The 22,980-nt window shown below is 43.4% G+C and overlaps 1 protein-coding gene across 5 annotated transcripts in view; it reads left to right on the top strand.

Annotated features, from left to right (window-relative positions):
* Nucleotides 1-12,908, top strand: part of LOC129818960 (nuclear receptor subfamily 6 group A member 1-A-like) — a 191,625-nt gene extending 178,717 nt beyond the window's left edge. For 4 of the 5 annotated variants that reach the window (XM_055875350.1, XM_055875346.1, XM_055875348.1 and 1 more), the window contains 7 exons: nucleotides 2,973-3,028; nucleotides 4,994-5,160; nucleotides 5,918-6,145; nucleotides 6,384-6,638; nucleotides 6,911-7,032; nucleotides 7,332-7,484; nucleotides 8,012-12,908. In XM_055875350.1, the coding sequence (XP_055731325.1) occupies nucleotides 2,973-3,028; nucleotides 4,994-5,160; nucleotides 5,918-6,145; nucleotides 6,384-6,638; nucleotides 6,911-7,032; nucleotides 7,332-7,484; nucleotides 8,012-8,148 (1,118 nt within the window). In that variant the 3' untranslated portion in view covers nucleotides 8,149-12,908. The remainder of the gene's footprint in view (nucleotides 1-2,972; nucleotides 3,029-4,993; nucleotides 5,161-5,917; nucleotides 6,146-6,383; nucleotides 6,639-6,910; nucleotides 7,033-7,331; nucleotides 7,485-8,011) is intronic. The other variant, XM_055875347.1, reaches the window with a different exon arrangement.
* Nucleotides 12,909-22,980: the final 10,072 nt, after the last annotated feature.

Here is a 22,980-nt window from a genome sequence, read left to right as displayed (position 1 = left end):
CAGAACCACTCTGCTTCTGCAATGAATATACCGCATTGAACATCTTTCAGCACAAATCCCTCTCAAATGAGTGTTTAGCCCCACATCCTGAGGGCTTTATCCTTATCCCACGTAGCGCTCTGTCAGCTGTAGTTCAAACGGCCGAGGGCTACAGCTGCTGTGCAGGGAGCAGCTGTAGCCCTCGCGAAACATTCTCCTCATCAAACGCCAAAGAGAAAGACAGCGTGCCAGTATCGATGAGTGACAGGCCCCAAAACCACAGAGAGATTAAGATAAAGAGATCGTCGGAGAGGTAGAGGTAAATGGAGAGAGACAGTTAAAGAGAGGTAACAACAGGGAGGAGAGGAGTTTGGAATTGGACCTCACATGGAGATTACACCTGGGTACTGTTCATTAGGCACCAAACTAAAGAAAACAGACTGAAACACGGAGGGACGACCTGACTTTCTCCAATAAGAAACAATCTTTTCGTGTTCCTTTCCGTGTGCACTAATGAATATGACACTGGATACCTTCTCAAAGAGGGAAGATTGGAGGGTTGGAGAGGATGATGATGACGATGATTAAGGTTGGCAGTTACCTCTGATAGATCTAGCCCCAATGCATTCTGGTAGAGCCGTTGTTGTCAGTTCTGGTCAGAGTCTGTTTGGGTGATTGGATGGATCTGGACCCCTGTGACCCCATCTTGCCTCACCCTACTGTCTTATCTCCCCTGTAACTTAAGATGACATCACGTTCATAGTTAGACACTGCTTGTCATACCGCCCTCTTTATTCTCTCTCTCTCTCCATTTTGATTGTTACGGCGCTCTTCATTTTTATGATACAGTTACTGTTCAGATAATGTCAATGCTCCCAAAAAGATAAAACAAGGCAGATTTCCATTCAGATTTTCAAGCGGCTGTGATGGTTCAGTTAGTTGGAGCATGGTGCTTAAACACCAGGCTTGTGAGTTTGATTTCCATATGGGCCACATGGACTGAATATTTGATTTAACCGTAAGTCGCGTTGGATAAATGTGTCTGCTAAAACTGCATATTATTAAAGAGAATGAACCATGCACATGCATTCCATTCTTCATCCAGAGGACACTGAAGAAAGTCACTGGTGTCATCAGTGACTTTAGCCATCAGTTAGTGTGATGCTGCATTAATATGACAGCGCTGTCTGGGTTAGGGTTTGGCCGGGGTAGGCCGTCACTGTAAATAAGAATTTGTTCTTAACTGACTTGCCTGGTTAAATAAAGGTTCAAAAAATGATAATAATGGGGCAGCAGAGAAGATATGACACACCGCTGTCCCGAATCACAATTTCACCCTCGCCGAACTTCCTTTCCCATTCCGATAAGCTCCCTGGGGAAACACGAGTACTCTCTCCCGTTCCATGTTCTACCTCTACTTACACTCTCTGATCCTCGATATTCCAAAAGATAAGAACGTGCTGTGCCGAAACCCGAGAAGAGGAGGAGAAATCCTTTGCTTTGATGTCTCGATATGCAAAGTCATTGATAAATATCGTCTTTCGATTTGCCACACCTAAGTGGAGAAGGAAAGAAGGGAGGCCTGAAACAGCTGGTTAATCAATGGCCCCCAGGCAGAGGCTGGAGGAATTGGACGGTGAGAAATGACAAGCGTTATCTGATTTGTGAGACCAGGAGGTGTACACTTCCAAGCATGGTGAAGCACCTTAAGCAATATGCAGATAATCCAATTAGAGTGTGTAGTCACTGCCAAATATGTGTCTATGACCTTGAAGTACACAAATATGTCATTTTCTGTTGGTCTAACCGTAAACTAATGGGTTTATTTGATGAGGGGTGACGGGTAGCAAGTCCACCCCCTTGTGGTACACCATCCTCGTAGTGCACCCCCCTCGTAGCTATTCTCTTTAGTGTGCACGTCGGCGAAGGAATGGTACCCCATTAATTCCCCAAAGAATGAATTTGAACCAATAGCATGGCTGGTCTGCACAACAGTGTCAAACAACTGCAGCATTTCACGTGCAAAATGCTTAGTGGCCTGAGCTGAGCTCGAGAGTGTGCCTCCACTGCCTCCCTGTGGCAGCCTCTGAGAACACACCCACCAATGCTCCATTTCACACAATCGGAATAGTGCTAAGGACCTTAGTCATATCCACAAAGCCTGCCCAGTGGCCACCACATCTACATCACCAAGCGTTTGCAGCCTTATGTATGCGAGTGACTGTAAGAACAGGTTGAAACCTGCTCCTTTACCTTGTCTGTCAGCTGAGATGGACCCTGTCTCTCAGCTGGAAGTAGTCAGTTAGACATGTGTTTATGTGACATGTGTTTATGTGTGACGCAATAAACAATGTAGGGAGGAGGGCAACAGAAAGACGGAGAAATAGAAAGACAGAACAGAGGAGAAGAGAGGGCTTCTGTGTTCTATGTTTTTCAAATTCAAGTGTTTAGACACATGTACACACACACACACACACACACACACACACACACACACACACACACACACACACACACACACACACACACACACACACACACACACACACACACACACACACTCACACACACACCATTCAACTGTTAATTCATCACGCAACTCAATTTCACTACTATCTATTCAGTTCTTTTACATTCTAGAGACTTTCTTTTTAAGTATTGATGTCAATCATATGCTCTTTAGAGTATCCTTCTATTTCTGTTTAATCCAGTTCAGACCAGTTAAAACGCTGATGCCTTTTCTCACCATTAGAGGGTGCCAGGTCCCTTCCACAAACCTCACAGCTCAGATTCTACAGTCTTCCACATATCTCCCTCAACAGTAAAAAACTTCCAGTCATCCTATGTTGAGTTGCTGAACCCAACTCCAACCCTCCTGTCACCATCTCTTTTCTTTCAACTAGTCTATTTTAAAATGGTTATGTAAGGTGTGAAATGCATTTACAGTTTTTCAGAATGGGCTTTCTAAGTTCTGTCTGTGTGTCTCTCCACAGCAATCAGAGAGGATGGAATGCCAGGGGGAAGGAATAAGAGCATTGGACCTGTCGAGGTATGTCGCAATTTATTACTGTTTCCGTTCTGGTCCAGTCTTAGGTCTTTTACCTCTGTCCTACCCATATATCGTTTGACTCGAGGGCCTGCTGGATTACATTTTTCCGGTTTAATACAGTTTCTCTCTGTCCAATTAATGGCATGATAAACTGATCAAATAAGTGCCAAGGGCATTAACGAAACCAGGGATGTGTTTAGTAAGTCACACGTCACACCGTAGTAAAATGTTAAGCAAAAGAAAACAACAAGAAATCTGTTTTCTTATTGGACAAGTTCAAGTAGTCCCTCCCTTTTTCTCTCGGTTTCAAAAAGTTTTCTCCATACTGAAAACTGCAGACACTGTTGCCCTCAATGACTTTGGTTGTGCACTGTGGTGTTAGTGTTTTCTATGTTCCTCCCAGTGGAGGCTGCTGAGGGGAGGACGACTCATAATAATGGCCGGAACGGAGCAAATGGAATGACATCAAACACCTGGAAACCATGTGTTTGATGTATTTGATACCATTCCACCGATTCCGCTCCATTCATTACCACGAGCCCGTCCTCCCCAATTAAGGGGCCACCAACCTCCTGTGGTTCCTCCCAGTGTGAGACTGTTTTTTACAAAGCAACCAACCTCAATAGAAGAAACTTTCAGTTCCATCATTCTGTTTGTAAAGCGTATTCAGAGAATATGTTTCTCACATTCCAGGCAATACAACTCGAAAATGGACATGATTCTCTCTCCAATTGATTCAGAGCCCACGTTTGTGTACGACATGGACTTGAAGTGCTTTCATTTTAAAACAAATCTATTATTTTCAGACTATTTATTTTGTTTATGTTTTGCGACTCAACTAAAAAAAGAGGCTATTTTCCAGGTGTACTTTTAAAGAGAAGCCCCTGAAAGCAGCTGAGTAGCCGAACGCAAAGATTGATTGATGAGATTTGATTCATGTTCCATTGATGGTGAAAACCAGACCATTTTAACAGTAGCTTGCATTTCCAAATGTTATAACAGGTCAAAAAATGTAGTTTAATATGTTTAAATGTTGGCTATTGTGGCTTGTTGTGAATTAGTAAGGTAGGCTTTCATTTTCACCAACTTTATTCTTATTGTCATCTCAAAATGTTCAAAACCACACAATAATGGCAGCAAAAGTCAGTCTTTACTAGATTACTGTACCTGCATGAAATTTTTCAATACTTGAAATACCTCGGGGGTTGTTTTTTTTTGCCTGGAAAGTATCTGCAGAATGGTTTTAGATAACATTCTCTGCCTAGCATCTTTCAAGGAGCAAAATCATTCAGTTGATTCCAGCGATTGCCTCGATATCGGTGTCCTTGCTCCAAAGCTGGATTCAGGCCCTGCGAGACAGTCAAGTCTGTCCCTCATTATTGCAGATAGGGTTAACTCATTAGGCTTAAATCACCCTTCTGCTCAGATGTGAACGATAGCGCTGCAACGGAGTAATCAGACGCCTTTCAAACACAGATAATGGGAAGGCACCGCTTGTGCGGCGGAGAAAAAGTTCACCCGCTTCCCGAGGCAAAGAGTGCAAGAGTGAGAGATATGTCCGTGGGTGCTTGTTTTGTTCTCTAATCTAAGAAGCTCCTGCCATCTTAAATCCACTCATAGCCACATATTGATTCCACTGTTCACGGGTATACTGACAATATGTGAAAGAAAAGCTGCCCGCCACCGTCTCGGGAACATTCTTAAAATATTTCTATGAAACCTTTGTTATTTCTCATGAGCAGGGTTTAGTATGCTACGTAGCTGAATAAAAAAACTTAACAATGACCAATGTATAACATTTTTCTAATCGTCAGACAAACAGGCTTTTGTTTGTACAGAGACTAATGCACCTGAATCAATAACCCTATGACATACTGATTGACAAGAGAAAATGAACAGAGGCTTTCTCTTCTCTTACCTCCTTCCTTGTTGCCCTCCCTCTCTTCCCTCGCTTCTCTGCTATAGATTTCGAATGAAGAAATGGAGCGCATTATGACAGGCCAGGAGTTCAAGGAGGATGCTGGTTTGCCAGAGCACACCTGGGGAAACAACGGGGACAGTGACCACAGTTCCGCCGACAATGGTGTCTCCGAGGGCAACCAACCCTCGCCGGTCTCCACCCTGTCGTCCAGGTGAGCTGTTGCTGTAGAGGTACAGACCATTACCTCAAAAGTTAAAGGTCGGCGCACTGATCGAGAAACACCACTGACTGAGTAACTATGACTTCCACCGGAGTGAAATGCATCAACATTTTGTGGCCAAATTCAATAACTTTAAATTCATTTCTCAATAAAAGGACCTATATCTGGCAGTCGTATGTCCTATGAACGGATACGGATACATTTTAGTTTGTCCCCTCAGCTTCATGACACCTTTTGAATTTTCCATTGCATGCCTACCAGTACCAGTAATGTTTTTTTTCAAATGTTGTTGTTATGCGATTGAGTGAAAGTTCCTCTCATGTTAAAATGTAAGGTCACCCACATTTCACTTCTAAGCACATTTCTGGGAGAATTTGAAGCTCCTCACAACTGGATTCTCTCTGGGTTTGTTGCCGCGGAAACAGCGGACACTGTTTTCATTCCTCTGCTTTTGCTGAAGTCTTGCCATTCCACAATGATTAATACTGTCCTTAACATGGTTGTCTCAGGGTCGATGCTCTCTGTCTGCAACCCTCTCTGGTGCTGTCTCCATGATAAAGCATAGAGTTCTTTCATGATTTTTTCATGCTTGCCTGTGTCCAGAAAAATATACATTTGGTAGATAACTCTGTCACACTTCCCATTATGGTGCCATTATTCTTTTGTAATTATTTCTGTAAGCACAGTGTAGTAAGTATTTATAGTAGAGCAGTTCTTTACTCCGTAATGGTTTCCTGTGTCTTTGCAGCAGGTCCCTGGAAATGAATGGCTACACTGCTACCTACCGGGAACAGTACGCGGGCACGCCCTTGTCCTCACACTACCAGTTCCTGCCGCACCTTTTTGGTTATGCCCAGTCAGTCCTTAGGCCCACCCTGGCCCGCAGCCTGTACTCCCAATCACAGACCCTCGTCTCCCAACTGGTGGCAGCTGAGGACCTGGCCCCCCTGGGGACCCCCATGCTCATAGAAGATGGGTGAGTTCCCACGGTGTACACATCTGTGTCGGGAACTGTGCTTTTGATGGGCTGAGTTGTTTTCTTTTGGTAGACTTTTAAGGTTTGGGGTCTTGACGCCAGATGTCTTGTTTTGTCTGATCTTTACTAAAAATGTTCTGTCAATCACTCTTTTTATTCATTATCTTTGGTTCTAGAGTGTCAAGAAAGTGTGTTATGCCTAACCTTCACACCTCCCTGTCTGCCATGTGTCCCCCAGGTACAGGGTGACCCAGGGGGAGCTGTTTGCCTTGCTCTGTCGGCTGGCAGACGAGCTGCTGTTTCGGCAGATCTCCTGGATCAAGCGGCTGCCCTTCTTCTGCGAGCTGTCCATCGAGGACTACACCCTGCTGCTCAGTGCCACTTGGCAGGAGCTCATCCTGCTCTCCAGCCTCACCATCTACAGTGGCCAGATGTTCGGGGACCTGGCCAACGTCACCACCAAGTACTCGCCCTCTGACTACGAGCTGCAAGGGTAAGAGAAGCCCCGGGATCTTAGGTCTCTAGGTTCTTGAGTCTGGTAACATGGATCTGGGGTTGGGTTCCATTGCCATAGCCTTGGCTCAAGGTTGGCCTTTTTGGGAGAATATTAGAAAGGGTGGTTTTCCTTGAGCCAGATTAAGCCTCACCTGTAGCTTAATCTGGCTGAGGGATATCGGTCCTGGGATACATCATTAATTAAGTCTTTTAAATGCAATTTAAGCCGTTCTTTCAAATGATTTTAATTGATTATCTCTCATCTGCCAGGTTTAGTGAAGATGGAATGGATGTGATGGAGAGACTGATATACCTGTTCCGCAAATTTAATCAGCTGAAGGTTAGCAATGAGGAGTATGCCTGTATGAAAGCCATCAACTTCCTCACCCAAGGTATTACTCTATGTCAATTCTACATACGGTACTTTTTTTTTAAATATGTTGGAAATTACAAAAAAGGCTGGGATGATACAATGGCTGCTGGGCTATTTTTACACTGATAGAAAACACTTTTTTACCTATGCAATATAATCTGAAATGTCAGTAGATACTGTGCATATTATTGTGTGTGCATCTATTTAATTCATATTTTATTAAAAACCAAGTCCTGGCAATGAAGGCAGCACAAATTTATTGTTTTAAAGGGACTGTATTAGTCGTCATCGTAATCCGTAACCCTCTCCTCTGTGCAGATATCCAAGGGCTTACCAATGTTTCTCAGCTGGAGAAGCTGAACAAGCGCTACTGGTATGTGTGCCAGGACCTAGCTGAGTACAAGTACCCTCACCAGCCCAAACGCTTCCCCGAGATCATGATGTGCCTCCCTGAGATCCGCCACATCGCCGGTGAGTACATACAGTTCATTCAATTGTCACCTTATAATGCAAACCCTTTTCAGCTCCGACTGATAGCCATTTTCATTGTAAGGTGTGCAATATGTATTATGCATATGGCTATACGAAACGTGTACAGTGTGTATGACATGGGTAATGTGCAATGTGTGTACTATGTTATGTGCAGTGTTTATTTTGTATGCAGCACAGTGTGTCTAAGGTTAAAGTTCATCCTATCCTACTTTAGGATGGCATCAAGGGAAAACATTATACACCCCAATGTATGGTAAATAATGTACTGTAATAGATCTGTGGTTGTGAATACTGTGCACGTCAATGTCCATTGGATTTGTTTGGGGGATAGATGGGGATTAAGAGAGGTTGTTGTTTTCTGTGCTTACTGTCTTTGATGGTACAGTACAAAAATAAAACAAATTGTATGGAAAATGTATGCACTCACTACTGTGAATTGCACTGGATAAGAGCATATGCTAAATGACTAATGTGTAAAATGTAATGTAAATGTTCGGCCCTTCCAGGGAAGCTGGTGAACGTTCCGTTGGAACAGCTCCCCCTGCTGTTTAAGGCCGTCCTACACTCCTGCAAGTTCAACCCCAACACCCTCCGAGCAGGCACCACCACCTGCCTGACAACAGGCCTCAACCCCGACAACTGAGCCACGCCTCTCAAAACCCACCGTTCACCTGAAGGAGGGGGGGACCCCCTTCTTTCTTTTGTGAATGTGACAGAATGTGACATAATTGTTTTTCTAAATGTATTTATTACACGACAGATCTGAATGTATTCTCATCTACGCAGAGCACACGCCTCTGCAACAAGAAATGCACAACCAATGCATTGTTCAGACGTGTAAGTGCAGTTTACAAGTATGTGAAGTGTTAACATGGTAGCTATTTTTCGTATAGATTTCCAGGAAGTTTTTTTTTGCTTGGGGATCCACTAGAAAACGCTATTGTAACTGAAAGACTACCTCAGGAAGTATTTGTTGTGTTTTCAGTGGACATATGCCTGTGTCAGTGAAAAGATAACTTCAGCAGTCTTTGGTATGTTTGTACTATCCTCAGCTACAGTAAAGTACATGAGATATACTTCCCCAATGTGTTTAAAAAAAAATCTATGTGGCGTTAATGATTGTTACCAAAGGTCTCTAAAGATACACTCAGTTACTAAGTGTAGTTGAATTGAGTTTTAATATATACTACATGGTATACATTTAGCTTTTTAAGATTAGTTACATTTATCATGGTGGGGGTGGTGTGGTTTCTCAGGTGGTATTGGTACATCTACTCAAACACGTCTGCCAGTAGTGACAGATGAGATGTCCCAAGCTGCCTTCACTGATTACTAGTGATGGGAAACAAGGCATGTCAACATAAAGTGGCGGCAAATTCAAGCCTCTTTTTCATTTACATTTCTACTCAAGCCTTTTAGCGAGAAGAAATTAAATTTAGTCAAAATTGATACGGGTATTTTTAAGGCAAATGGTATATAAGTAAGTGGAAGTGAAGGCGATTCTTTCATGTTTCCAACTACAGTTGAAAGATTTTCCGATGGAAGATGGCATTTCTTGATCAATCAATGAATTAACTGAAGGACCACTCTGGGATTGGTGATGATAGTCCAGTAAAGTGTTACTGTCCCAGTCAACCTTCTCCTGAGATGTACCAGGTACTCCAGATGCCTGGGAGGACGAGAAGTGCAATATGCACACTGTTGAAAACCCAGGGTGTGGGTGTGTTTTTTTTTAAATAGATGTGAAATGCTGCCAATAGTGGCAAGCTCAGCCATAGTTCAAGAGTATTGTTGTTGTGCACTCTACTCTTTCAAGAGACATGTTCAAAGCAAAATCCCACCTGTGACCTCTAGGGTCACAGGGATTGTTATGTCTTTATGTGCGTCAACAAAAATGTTGCAGCTGCCAGTTAATGTTTTCTGTGCTATTTTCTCACTCGAGTTCGGGAGAAGTTGAGTTCTAAACAGGGTAAGGCGGAGGTTTGGTGTACTGCACTCAGAAGTTACTCAGGATCACTTTGTTGAATTGCGCGTTTAGTATTAGTAGTTGTAGGTTTTGGGGGACGTCGTAAGTAGCCGTCTTGTCTTTTGGGATCTTTTTGTCTGTAGGGGAGTTGTTGTATTTGTGTGGGTGTTTGGACTATATGGAATAGAATACGATTTTAATGGACTAATGAGGACACAATTTGGGTTCTGAATTGATGTAAGGCTCTGTGACTGGTTAGACTCATATTCACTTGTATTCTCAGGTGTGTTACAAACAAGGGGGAAAAAAGGACAATATGTGTTTTGAGCAAAGTGCAGCATTGACCAGACTCAATCAGTTGGAAGTGTTACATCAGAACTGTACTGTAAGGAAATACATGTTGTTGTAAGGGAAAACTGGCAGTCAAATCCACGGAGTGCACCCCTCCCCTTCAAAGCATTCCAAATCAAACTGAATATATGTGTTATATCTATTGAATGTTTACATATTTGCACCAGACAATGATTTAAGTGGAGGGACTGTGCCAGAGTTGATGGTTTTGCTATAGGTCCTCAGTCGGAGCCAGTTGTGGCATTTTGACGAGGCCTAGAAGTGCCTCTATCGTAGCCATTCTGTCAACCTCTTGGAAACACACATCTTTGAACAAACTGGGAATTGATGCGTATTCGTAAATGAATTAATCACATATATTCAATGTCCCGCTTTTGTCTGTTTTTATTCAACTTTTAACATTTGTCATTGACTTGGAATGTATTTTATTGTTTTACAAGAATGTTTTGCATATCAATTAGATTTGATTGTTTGAAGTGAAGGTGACTAGGATTTTTCATTTTTTTAAGTCAGTGGCTGAATCCCAAATCACTCCCTTTACCGCACCCCCCTGGCCCGCCATTTGCACATACACGTGTGCCTCTGCCATATGCATGTGTCCCAAAGCTGAGGGAGTGAAAATGATCTAGGGTGTTGGGGATAATTAGACCCTTCTATAGCCACTTCGACCAAGCCAGAAAGGCTGCAGGCTCCAGAGGGAAGTGCTATCCGGGGAGGGGGATAGGAGTCTATCACCGGCTGGGCTGAATGCGTCGACACCTAGAGGTAATACGACGTCAGGAAGAACTACGCCCTCTAGTGGTCTAGGCGCCAACTTGAAGCACCGCGATATGTTAGGAGTTTGCACATTTTCATACAAAAGAATGGACAGGTGTTCCTAATTATATATGTGCATTTGTTTGTTTCTGTTTCTGATGCTTGACACGTAAAATATGAAACATCTTCAAAATTAAATGTTTGACTGTTATTGAGGTTATTATATTGTAAAACAACGAGGAATTTAATAATTTCATGCTCGTTTTATTATTTAAATGTAGATCTGGAATTGCATCGTTCAAGTTAACGCCGAGACCCTTAGTAGTTCTTCCTGACGTCTTATTACCTCTAGGTGTCGACGCAGTAATCCCAGCCGGTGTTACACTCGTGTCACCCAGCGAAGGAGCAGCTACATAAAGCATCCTCCATTCATGCTGCAAAGGCATCGGTTTCCTCCTTAAATAGCTTTAATGGCGAGCAGCCATAAAATACCTGGGAAAATATGCGTACTGTCTTAATAAAACACAATTTTCTACCACCATGATGCTACTTCCGGACGTTGCAGGCAGCCTTCAGACAGGGGCAAACAACAGACTGGTGCAACCTAGCATGGTGGAGGGAAATTGTTTCATTAAGACAGAACGTATATATTCCCATACGCATATTTTCTTTAGGGCTGCTCGCCATTAAAGTTAGTCTAGGAGGAAACTGTCACATTTGCAGCCTAAACGGAGGATGTTTATGTAGTTTCTAGTCAAGGGGGGACACAAGCGTATTACCGGCTGGGCAGATCACCTTGGGACGTCAGAGGACAAACTACGTCAAAAATAATATTGCCCTCTGACGGACCTTGGGGCTGCATTCAAGTCACGAGTGTGTCCCAAAGTTGATGGGTTTATTGATCCCTTCTTTACTCTCGTTTGGTCAGCAACATGTGACAATTGAGGGTCCTCCGAGTGAGTTGGTAGGGATGAGGAGCTGGTTTGGGGTACACCTAGTATTCTGTCCCAGTCATTTACCAGAAACAAGGTAGACATCTTGGAGATGCATGGTTTGGCCTGTAGGTAGGCACTATCTGTCAGTGGTGCCCAGTTTTCAAGTGGCATCCTGCAGCTCAGGGATTAAAATTGACAGGGAAGCTCCGCTTTGGTTCATGGTTGACATGTTAGATGTTTGTTGACCTGTGTGTGTACCTTTTAATCTTGCTCAATTGGGGAAGGTACCTTTTAATCTTGCTCAATTGCATCCTGCAGTTCAGGGATTAGAATTGACAGGGAAGCTCCTCTTTGGTTCATGGTTGACATGTTAGATGTTTGTTGACCTATGTGTGTACCTTTTAATCTTGCTCAATTGAAGTGGTGAAGGTACCTAACCACTAAGTGCCAAAAAGAGTGGGGCCAGATCATCACAACACCTTTGCCTCTGACACAAACAATTACATTTACGTTCATAACTCTTTACTCTGCTGTGTTACAATCAACACTTTATTTTATTCGAGGGAACACTGTTGGGGTCTTATGCATAAAGCCATTATACACTTTATTGAAATGGTGACTAACAACCTCTCGCTTATTTTCAATACGTATTTGTCAACATCGATTTTCTCATTCTCTTTGATAGAATGTATCAATCAAAAGAGAGGCTTTTGAATTGCAGTGATATCAGGTGTCATATAATGATTTAGGGGGGCACAATGCTTTGTTTGTTTATGTTGGTGTTCTGGGTGTAAAAAAGTTGCAGACAGAGAAATTCAAAAGTTAAGATGTGATGTTCTACTGTAACATGTTGTTTCTTAAAGCTACAATCCTCTGAAATAATAACAAAGGGACACCCCACCTCTGTTTTGATAAAAAGCTGAGGGATGGGCCTGGAGAAATGTTACCACTCTCAAATTCATAGACAGAGCTATGGATGCAAGGACGGACCATCCCATGATATAAACATTGAAGTTTTTGCCATGTTTTGAGGCTATAAAGTGTATTTTTTTTCAAATATATTTTCTTTGTTTACAAACATCGGAGCAAAACAAACTACGTTATATTTTGGATTCTGATGGGGTACGACAATTGAACTAAACTTATGATGCGTTAATAAGTAAAAATGTTCAAAAATCAATGGGGTATATATCATTAATTTGTGAGTCCAAAAATTGATGCTGCAACTAAGGATTCTAGCTTTAACCTCCATCATGGGTTTATATTCTTTGTGTCCATGTGTCTGCCCTGACTGTAACCTTAACTACCTGTGGCTATCAGAGCAATACGTGTTCAAAGCATGCATAGAATGTCAGGACTTGAAACTAAATAAACAAGAAACTTATGCAACTGTGAGACCAAGGCCTCAATGTTTTTATTTCTCTCCCTTTGCCCAAAAATGTATAATTGACCAAAAGTAACATTTCAGATGAATGACCCCAGCTTATCCATTTAGGATGCGCTCTCAGAGTGAATGTCTGTGACCCTCCACTCCCCGTTTGTTCTCCACGCCTTTGAGATGGCATACGACGAGCACAAATGAAAATAGCCACTGATCACCCATCATATAGGGTGCCTATTTTAAGAGGCATACGCATGATCCTTGCGAATACAGATGATAGCCCGATCACAGAGGCTATATTAGTCTAAACACGGTGGGGTATTTACCCAATGATAGCGGCCCCTCATTACACCAGAGACCTTAAAATAAAAGAGCTGAGTCGTTGTAATAAATTACGGGGAGTCTGTTTGCTGTGTGACAGTCACATCCTGTCGCTGGCTCCTCCCCTTCTTGTGGACAGGGCAGAGAAAGTGGTGTTGTTTTTAGAATGTGCCTCTTGTCTTGTCAATCTGAGCCAAGGAGAAATAATGGCTTCCCATACTGTGCCAAATCGAGCTCCCTTGCCAGGGCCACTGACAGCGTCACTGCCCACCACAGCTCTGGGGAATTTACGTAGCTGGCCACATTTCAAAATGGGCCAGAGGAAGCCAAGGCCTCCTGCTATTTTAATGATGAAAAACGCTTCACTAATGTCAGATCTATCAACAGTCTTTACTGTGTGTATGGTAGAGGAATTAAAACAATAGTTCAAGAGGCATTTTCTCACCTCTAGAAGATTAGTTGACTCCACACACTGATGCATTATTGGTCACTTTTCAGAACATGCTCTTCATTAAAGACACAATCTATAAGTTTCCAACAAATCTTCTTTATGGTTTTAGTAATCCTGTACTTGCTATACATCATGTCAAATCTTCCCTGTGTAGGGAAATTTGCTTTAAAGGGAATTTTGCTAAGTTTTCCCGACTCCATACCCATTCTCAAGGAGGATCCTGGATCCTCTTCCTCTTCCGCCAATGTCAAGTGGCTGCAGAATTGCTTTACTATTTATGGAGTTCCCCACAAATTGTTAAAGGAAGTGACAGTGTTTTTTTGGGCCCAATCATTCCTCTCTTCCTGTCAAATTTTCCTGGAAAGGCTACCAGGTCATTCCCACCTTTATCTGCACATCACATATCTGTATACCTCCCTTTAACTGACTCAGTTGGACTCTTCCACCTGAAGAGAGCATACATTATAAAGGATGTGAAAAGTGTCATGCTTTTTGGGGTTTTACCAAACTGACATTCCACTGTATAAAGCTCATTCTTGCAGTTTCTGTGACCATGAGATGTCCTAAAGGGACATGTTGTCTGCTCCACCAAGATCTGAGCAAGATGTCAAATGAAAATCAGGAAATGTAACAGAAAATACTTGAGCTTGGCTGTACAAAGATGGACATGTGGTTTGTTGTGTGCTGTTATGGGGACCTTGAGGATGCTCCGGTGGGCCACCTGGTGTTCAGTAGTCTGCTGATGAAGCCACATACCGGCCTTCACAATGAGTTAGGCCTTCACAATGAGTTAGGCCTTCACAATGAGTTAGGCCTACACACTGAGTTAGGCCTTCACAATGAGTTGGGCCGTCACAATGAGTTAGGCCTTCACACAGAGTTAGGCATTTCACACTGAGTTAGGCCTAACTTTAGGCTTTCACACTGAGTTAGGCCTTCACACTGAGTTAGGCCTACACAATGAGTTAGACCTAATTTTAGGCTTTCACACTGAGTTAGGTCTTCACACTGAGTTAGGCCTTCACACTGACTTAGGCCTACACAATAAGTTAGGCTTTCACACCGAGTTAGGCCTTCACACCGAGTTAGACCTACACACTGAGTTGGGCCTTCACAATGAGCTAGGCCTTCACACAGAGTTAGGCATTTCACACTGAGTTAGGCCTACACAAGGAGTTAGGCCTAACTTTAGGCCTTCACACTGAGTTAGGCCTACACAATGAGTTAGGCCTTCACACTAAGTTAGGCCTTCACAATGAGTTAGGCCTTCACACTAAGTCAGGCCAACACAACGAGTTAGGCATTCACACTAAAACAGGCCTACACAATGAGTTAGGCCTTCACACTGAGTTAGGTCTACACAATGAATTAGACCTAACTTTAGGCTTTCACACTGAGTTGGGCCTTCACACTGAGTTGGGCCTTCACACTGAGTTGGGCCTTCACAATGAGTTAGGCCTTCACACAGAGTTAGGCATTTCACACTGAGTTAGGCCTAACTTTAGGCCTTCACACTGAGTTAGGCCTTCACAATGAGTTAGGCCTTCACACTGTTAGGCCTTTACACTGAGTTAGGCCTACACACTGAGTTAAGTCTTTAACACTGAGTTAGGCCTTCACACTGAGTTAGTTCTACACAATGAGTTAGGCCCTTCACACTGAGTTAGGCCTACACACTGAGTTAGGCCTTCACACTGAGTTAGGCCATCACACTGAGTTACGCCTACACAATGAGTTAGGTTTTCACACTGAGTTAGGCCTACACACTGAGTTAAGTCTTTAACACTGAGTTAGGCCTTCACACTGAGTTAGTTCTACACAATGAGTTAGGCCCTTCACACTGAGTTAGGCCTTCACACTGAGTTAGGCCTACACACTGAGTTAGGCTTTCACACTGAGTTAGGCCTTCACACTGAGTTAGTTCTACACAATGAGTTAGGCCTTCACACTGGGTTAGGCCTAACTTTAGGCCTACACACTGAGTTAGACCTACACACTGAGTTAGGCCTAGCTTTAGGCCTACACAATGAGTTAGGCCTTCACAATGAGTTAGGCCTACACAATGAGTTAGGCCTTCACACTGAGTTAGGTCTACACAATGAGTTAGGCCTACACAATGAGTTAGGTCTTTAACACTGAGTTAGTCCTACACACTGAGTTAGGCCTTCAAATCAAATTTATTTACATAGCCTTTCTTACATCAGCTGATATCTCAAAGTGCTGTACAGATACCCATCCTAAAACCACAAACAGCAAGCAATGCAGGTGTAGAAGCACGGTGGCTAGGAAAAACTCCCTAGAAATGCCAAAACCTAGGAAGAAACCTAGAGAGGAACCAGGCTATGAGGGGTGGCCAGTCCTCTTCTGGCTGTGCCGGGTGGAGATCATAACAGAACATAGCCAAGATGTTCAAATGTTCATAAATGACCAGCATGGTCAAATAATAATAATCACAGTAGTTGTCGAGGGTGCAGCAAGTCAGCACCTCAGGAGTAAATGTCAGTTGGCTTTTCATAGCCGATCATTAAGAGTGTCTCTACCGCTCCTGTTGTCTCTAGAGAGTTGAAAAAACAGCAGGTCTGGGACAGGTAGACTTCACACTGAGTTAGGCCTACACAATGAGTTAGGCCTAACTTTAGGCCTACACACTGAATTAGGCCTTCACACTAAGTTAGGCCTTCACACTGAGTTAGGCATACACAATGAGTTAGGCTTTCACACTGAGTTAGGCCTAACTTTAGGCCTTCACACTGAGTTAGGCTTACACAATGAGTTAGGCCCTTCACACTGAGTTAGGCCTTCATACTGAGTTAGGCCTACACACTGAGTTAGGTCTACACAATGAGTTAGGCCTAACTTTAGGCCTTCACAATGAGTTAGGACTTTACACTGAGTTAGGACTTTACACTGAGTTAGGCCTACACAATGAGTTAGGCATTCGCATTGAGTTAGGCCTACACAATGAGTTAGGCCCTTCACACTGAGTTAGGCTTTCATACTGAGTTAGGCCTACACACTGAGTTAGGCCTACACAATGAGTTAGGCCTAACTTTAGGCCTTCACACTGAGTTAGGACTTTACACTGAGTTAAGCCTACACAATGAGTTAGGCTTTCACAATGAGTTAGGTCTACACACTGTGTTAGGACTACACAATGAGTTAGGCCTACACAATGACTTAGGTCCTTCACACTGAGTTAGGCCTACACACTGAGTTAGGTCCTTCACACTGAGTTCGGCTTTCACCCTGAGTTAGGCCGACACACTGAGTTAGGCCATCACACTGAGTTAGGCCTTAATTTAGGCCTTCACACTGAGTTAGGCCTTAATTTAGGCCTTCACGCTGAGTTAGGCCTAACTTTACCTCTTCACACTGAGTTAGGACTTCACACTGAGGTAGGACTTCACACTGAGTTAGGACTTCACACTGAGTTAGGTCTTCACGCTGAGTTAGGACTTCACGCTGAGTTAGGTCTTCACGCTGAGTTAGGACTTCACGCTGAGTTAGGTCTTCACACTGAGTTAGGCCTTCACACTGAGTTAGGCCTTCACACTGAGTTAGGACTTCACGCTGAGTTAGGACTTCACACTGAGTTAGGACTTCACACTGAGTTAGGACTTCACACTGAGTTAGGACTTCACGCTGAGTTAGGTCTTCACACTGAGTTAGGCCTTCACACTGAGTTAGGACTTCACGCTGAGTTAGGCATACACAATGAGTTAGGCTTTCACACTGAGTTAGGCCTAACTTTAGGCCTTCACACTGAGTTAGGCTTACACAATGAGTTAGGCCCTTCACACTGAGTTAGGCCTTCACGCTGAGTTAGGACTTCACACTGAGTTAGGACTTCACACTGAGTTAGGACTTCACGCTGAGTTAGGTCTTCACACTGAGTTAGGACTTCACACTGAGTTAGGCCTTCACACTGAGTTAGTACTTCACACTGAGTTAGGACTTCACACTGAGTTAGGACTTCACACTGAGTTAGGACTTCAGACTGAGTTAGACCTACACAGCCTGTATTTTGCTTTCAACTGGTGAACAATCGCTAGCCTTTGTGTCCATGTGCCATTTTGTTTTCCACTGTTACTCCTGGGCTAGGAGGTGCTCAGTGCTGGCTTAATCAGTTCATGTGTGTGGTAGTGCAGTCATTTTCTTTAATGTGACTAAGCATTTGTTCAGGAGCTGAAATAAGTTCAATAAGGAATTACACCAAGGACATGTTATATTGCATGTATACTTCACTGAAACCAGTCCAATGTGTTTTTAGCTTATGACAAACTTGCTTCAAAGTTTTCAGCCAGGGGAGGTGACAGAAGTTATAAACATTTTAACACAGTCAAAACCAATGTATCCTGTTCCAAGGCTCTATGAGGTGCCAGAGGTGAATCCTACTTACGTCAAACCTCAACCATCTCAGGGCCAGCACCAGTGTTTCCTTGCCACAGGGTAACCCTGGCGTACCACATCAGCGGCACCCAATCACAGGGCTGGCGAGGTGGGTCCGAGGGAAGCTGGGAGTCGCGTGCCAGGAATGCAGGGGGACAAGGGTACATCCATCAGGAAGCTCAGCAGCATGGATTAAAGACGGAAGGGGGGAGAGTTGGATTTTTGATCAGTGATATTGTTATTGTTCAGGGTGGGGGGAAGTAGGGAAGTGGGGCGGGGGGTTGGATTTTAGATCAGTGATATTGTTATTGTTCAGGGTGGGGGGAAGTAGGGAAGTGGGGGGGGTTGGATTTTTGATCAGTGATATCGTTATTGTTCAGGATGGCGGGGAAGTAGGGAAGTGGGGGGGGTTGGATTTTTGATCAGTGATATTGTTATTGTTCAGGGTGGCAGGGAGGGGGAAAGGGTTGGACTTTTGAGCAGTGTTATTGTTTGGGGGAGGGGGGGGGGGGGTCATAATGTGTGTATCAAATCAAAGTTTATTGGTTGCATACTCAGTTTAGCAGATGTTATAGCAGGTGCAATAGTATAATGTCAAACAAGTTCATAAATAATCAAATATTTTAATTTAGAAAGCAACAAGAAATCAAGAAATGTCAGAATGAACCAATTAAATACACAGTACAAAACCCCATGGAACAATGGATAGAATTGCAGGAAATTAGCTTCCGGACGAGAGTCCGTAAAATAAATCTATACGTATGTGAATGGTGTGTATAGACAGTATGTGAATAGAAAAGGTGTGTATTCAGTAGTTATATAGGATGAGACATGACTAGAATACAGTATATGAATATAAAGTGGGTAAAACAGTATTTAAACATTATTAAAGTGAGGAGTGTTCAATCTCTATGTACATACTGTAGGGCAGCAGTCTCTAAGGTGCAGCAGGGTTTTAGTACCGCGTGGTGGCTGAGGTGGCTGAGTGGCTGAGGTCCTTGATGATCTTCTTGGCCTTCCTGTGACACCGGGTGCTGAAGATGTCCAGGAGGGCAGGCAGTGTGCTCCCGATGATGCGTTGGGCTGACCACTACGGTTGCTGGCGGTTCAATTGCTATGCCAGGCTGTAATGCAACCCGACATGATGCTCTCAATGGTGCATCAGTGGAAGTTGGTGAGGGTCTTAGGTGCCAAGCTGGATTTTTATAGCCTTCTGAGGTTGAAGAGGCACTGTTGCGCCTTCTTCACCACGTTGTCCGTGTGAAAGGATCATTTTAGGTCCTCAGTGATGTGCACGCCGAATAATTTAAAGCTTTTGACCCACTACCTGTCGACATGGATGGGGGCATGTTCTCTCTGCACTCCTGTAGTCCACGATCAGCTCCTTTGTTTTGTTGACGTTGAGGGAGAGGTTATTTTCCAGGTGCCATTCCGCCAGGGCTCTCACCTCCTCCGTGTAGGCTGTCTCGTCGTTGTTGTAATCAGGCCTACCACTGTTGTGTCGTCAGCAAACTTAATGATTGAGTTTGACACCTACATGGCCACAGTCATGGGTGAACAGGGAGTACAGGAGAGGACTATGCACGCACCCCTGCAGGGCCCCTGTGTTGAGGGTCAGGGTGTTGGAGGTGTTGCTGCCTATCTTCACCACCTGGGGTCGGCCCGTCAGGAAGTTTAGGACCAATTTGCACAGTGAGGGGGATTCAGACCCAGGGCCCTGAGCTTAGTGATGAGCTTGGTCGGCACTATGGTATTGAAGGCTGAGCTGTAGTCGATGAACGGCATTCTTTCATAGGTATTCCTCTTGTCCAGGTGGGATAGGGCAGTGTGCAGTGCAATGGCAATAGCGTTGTCCATGGATTGGGGCGTTGATGCAAATTGGAGTGGGTCTAGGGTGTTAGGTAAGGTGGAGGTGATATGATCCTTAACTAGCCTCTCAAAGCACTTCATGATGATAGAAGTGAGTTTTACGGGGCAATAGTACATTAGTTCAGTTATCTTCTCTTTCCACAATGGTGGACATTTTGAAGCATTTTGAAGCAAGTGGGAACTACAGACTGGGATGGTCTCCAGCCAGCTGGTCTGCACATGTTGAAAGGAATCCTGCAATCCAAACTGAATTGCTGTTTCACTGTTGGAAGGCCAGACTGAAATCGTGACGTGAAACAATCGTGAAATAGAACCCTTCAGTTTGGATCCCAGGTTAGAAGAAAAGCCCATACACTGAAATAACATTTCCGTCCACATATGATAAACTGCATGTAGCCAAGATGGCCTGACCTTGGATTTTGCAGAAGAAGGGATTTTATTTTGGCCACGTTTCTGCACATCTGTTCATGTGGGAGATACTGTGGTTGAGGTTAAAGTAGGCCAGCATGATAGTGTATTTACCACCACACACTACATTGTTAGGGACTACTCCCTCCGATCAGTGTTCTTGTGAGTGTGATAGCGATAGTGGTAACACTTCCTATGAATACCCTCTTCATAATTCATTATACAGATGTAGGATGTCAATTTGATCACTCTTTTGTTGATGAGAATTTTCCAGCACTGCAGGAAATGCAGATGAGCTTTGTGATTTACTGAAAACCCACACTAACACACGGTCATATTAACAGTTGCACTTTTCATGTAGCCTACTTTTGGCTAGCTAATAGCCTAACCACCAATCAAGCAGCATTATGGACTAAACATTCAAATCCTTTGCTGCAGGATTTATTTTGCTGTGACAATATTGGTCAAATTAAGATCCTAGATCTGTAAGTGCATCTATTTCCCCCTAACCACTGGTTAGCATGCTGCCTAGCATGTAAATATCAGTCGTTTTGCGATTCCGACAATGTAAGCATTTCTCAGGCTGTCTTAGGGCTCGATTCAGTCTGTATTGCGTAAGTTCAGTGCTATAGCGCGATTCAAATGTAAACGTAATTTCCAATTGAGCCTTATCGTGAATGCAGTCTCTGTGAACGCGGGGACATTGCCTTTAAATTTAAATCATGCTATAGTGCTGAACTTCCACGATACAGATTTAACTTATTCCGTAATTCAGACAATGTGAGCGTTTCTTGGGAGACCAAGTTTAATTTATTGTATGCAAAACCTGATTGACCAAAACGCTAACTTCTCGTCTGGGAAAACAATTCACTTTCTAGATCAGGCATGTTTCTTATCACGTAAGACAACGACTTATCCCATTGTCTCCATTGCATTCACCCCCTTTGACATTATCTCAAGAGTAGGGATGTTAACACAGGTGCCCTGGTTACATTGCCAATCTGGCCTCATTTCCATCATGGCCACCGAATCATCCCCCTCATTCCTAATTGGGATATATCACTCCTTACCTTTTCACCATGCTATCTAATGTGTGGTGAGCATTCTGACACAAAATGGTTGCCGTGCATCACTTTGGTGGTGGATGAGGTGAGTTTTGTAAAGCGCTTTGAGTACCTCAGTTGGTAGAAAGGTGCTATACAAATCCAATCCATTATTATTATTATAAACATATTTGTTATTAACCATATAGAAATATAGAAATATACTAAGCTGGCAAGAGGTATCCAGAAATGGTGGGAAAACCGAGTAAAAGTCAGCAGTGCAAGCAAGCCCTTCTGTTTTTCAAAAGACCAGTTAACCTTCAAGTCAAAATAGATAGTTACCTTAAACATGCGGCCTCAGTCTCACCTTCTATGCCCACCCACCTTGAGAGGGTGAATGAGGGCGCACTCAATACGACCAAAATACTTTATTTGAGAGATCCTCAGCAATTTGGAGAGAGGACATGTTGGTTAAAGTTCTTGAAACTTTTAGGAAATTGGTTTGCGGTAGCGCTGTTTGCATCACAGGCTTCACAGAGTTCTACGGAACCCAAAAGGTTCTATGATGTTGAGCCAATTTATAATTGATTTGGAGAATGCATTAAGTGAACTATTTTGTCATTCACTCTTCATACATTGAAAGATTGTCCATAGCCTGTAGGCCTAAACATTTTCTCTGACAGTGAAAACTGAGATTTTTTTCAGGAATGTAAATTGAATTCGATAAACATAATGTTTCTATTGTTTGTGTTGATATACAGTGCATTCGGAAAGTATTCAGACCCCTTCACTTTTTCCCCATTTTGTTATGTTACAGCCTTATTCTAAAAACGATTAAATTGTTTTTTCCCCTCAGCAATCTACGCACAATACCCCACAATGACAAAGCAAAAACAGGTTTTCATACATTTTTGCAAAGGTATAAAAGATAAAACACTGAAATATCACATTTACATAAGTATTCAGACTCTTTACTCAGTACTTTGTTGAAGCGCCTTTGTCAGCGATTACAGCCTTGTGTCTTCTTGGGTATGACGCTACAAGCTTGGCACACCTGTATTTGGGGAGTTTCTCCCATTCTTCTCTACAGATCCTCTCAAACTCTGTCAAGTTGGATGGGGACCGTTGCTGCACAGCTATTTTCAGGTCTCTCCAGAGATGTTCGATCGGGTTCAAGTCCGGGATCTGGCTTGGCCACTCAAGGACATTCAGAGACTTGTCCCGAAGCCACTCATGCGTTATCTTGGCTGTCTGCTTCGGGGTCGTTGTCCTGTTGGAAGGTGAACCTGCGCCCCAGTGTAAGGTTCTGAGCGCTCTTCTTCCATTTAAGAATGATGGAGGCCACTGTGTTCTTGGGGACCTTCAATGCTGCAGAATTTTTGTTGGTACACTTCACCAGATCTGTGCCTCGACCCAATCCTGTCTCGGAGCTCTACGGCCAATTCCTTCTACTTCATGGCTTGGTTTTTGTTCTGACATGCACTATCAACTGTGGGACATTATATAGATAGGTGTGTGCCTTTCCAAAACATGTCCAATCAATTGAATCAAGTTGTAGAAACATCTCAAGGATGATCATTGGAAACAGGATGCACCTGAGCTCAA

The sequence above is a fragment of the Salvelinus fontinalis genome, chromosome 21 (genome assembly GCF_029448725.1).
Source record: "Salvelinus fontinalis isolate EN_2023a chromosome 21, ASM2944872v1, whole genome shotgun sequence".
In the NCBI taxonomy this organism is placed as follows: Eukaryota; Metazoa; Chordata; class Actinopteri; order Salmoniformes; family Salmonidae; genus Salvelinus; species Salvelinus fontinalis.
The sequence above is the reverse complement of the archived record's forward strand: the minus strand, read 5'-3'. Positions and strand labels throughout refer to the sequence as shown.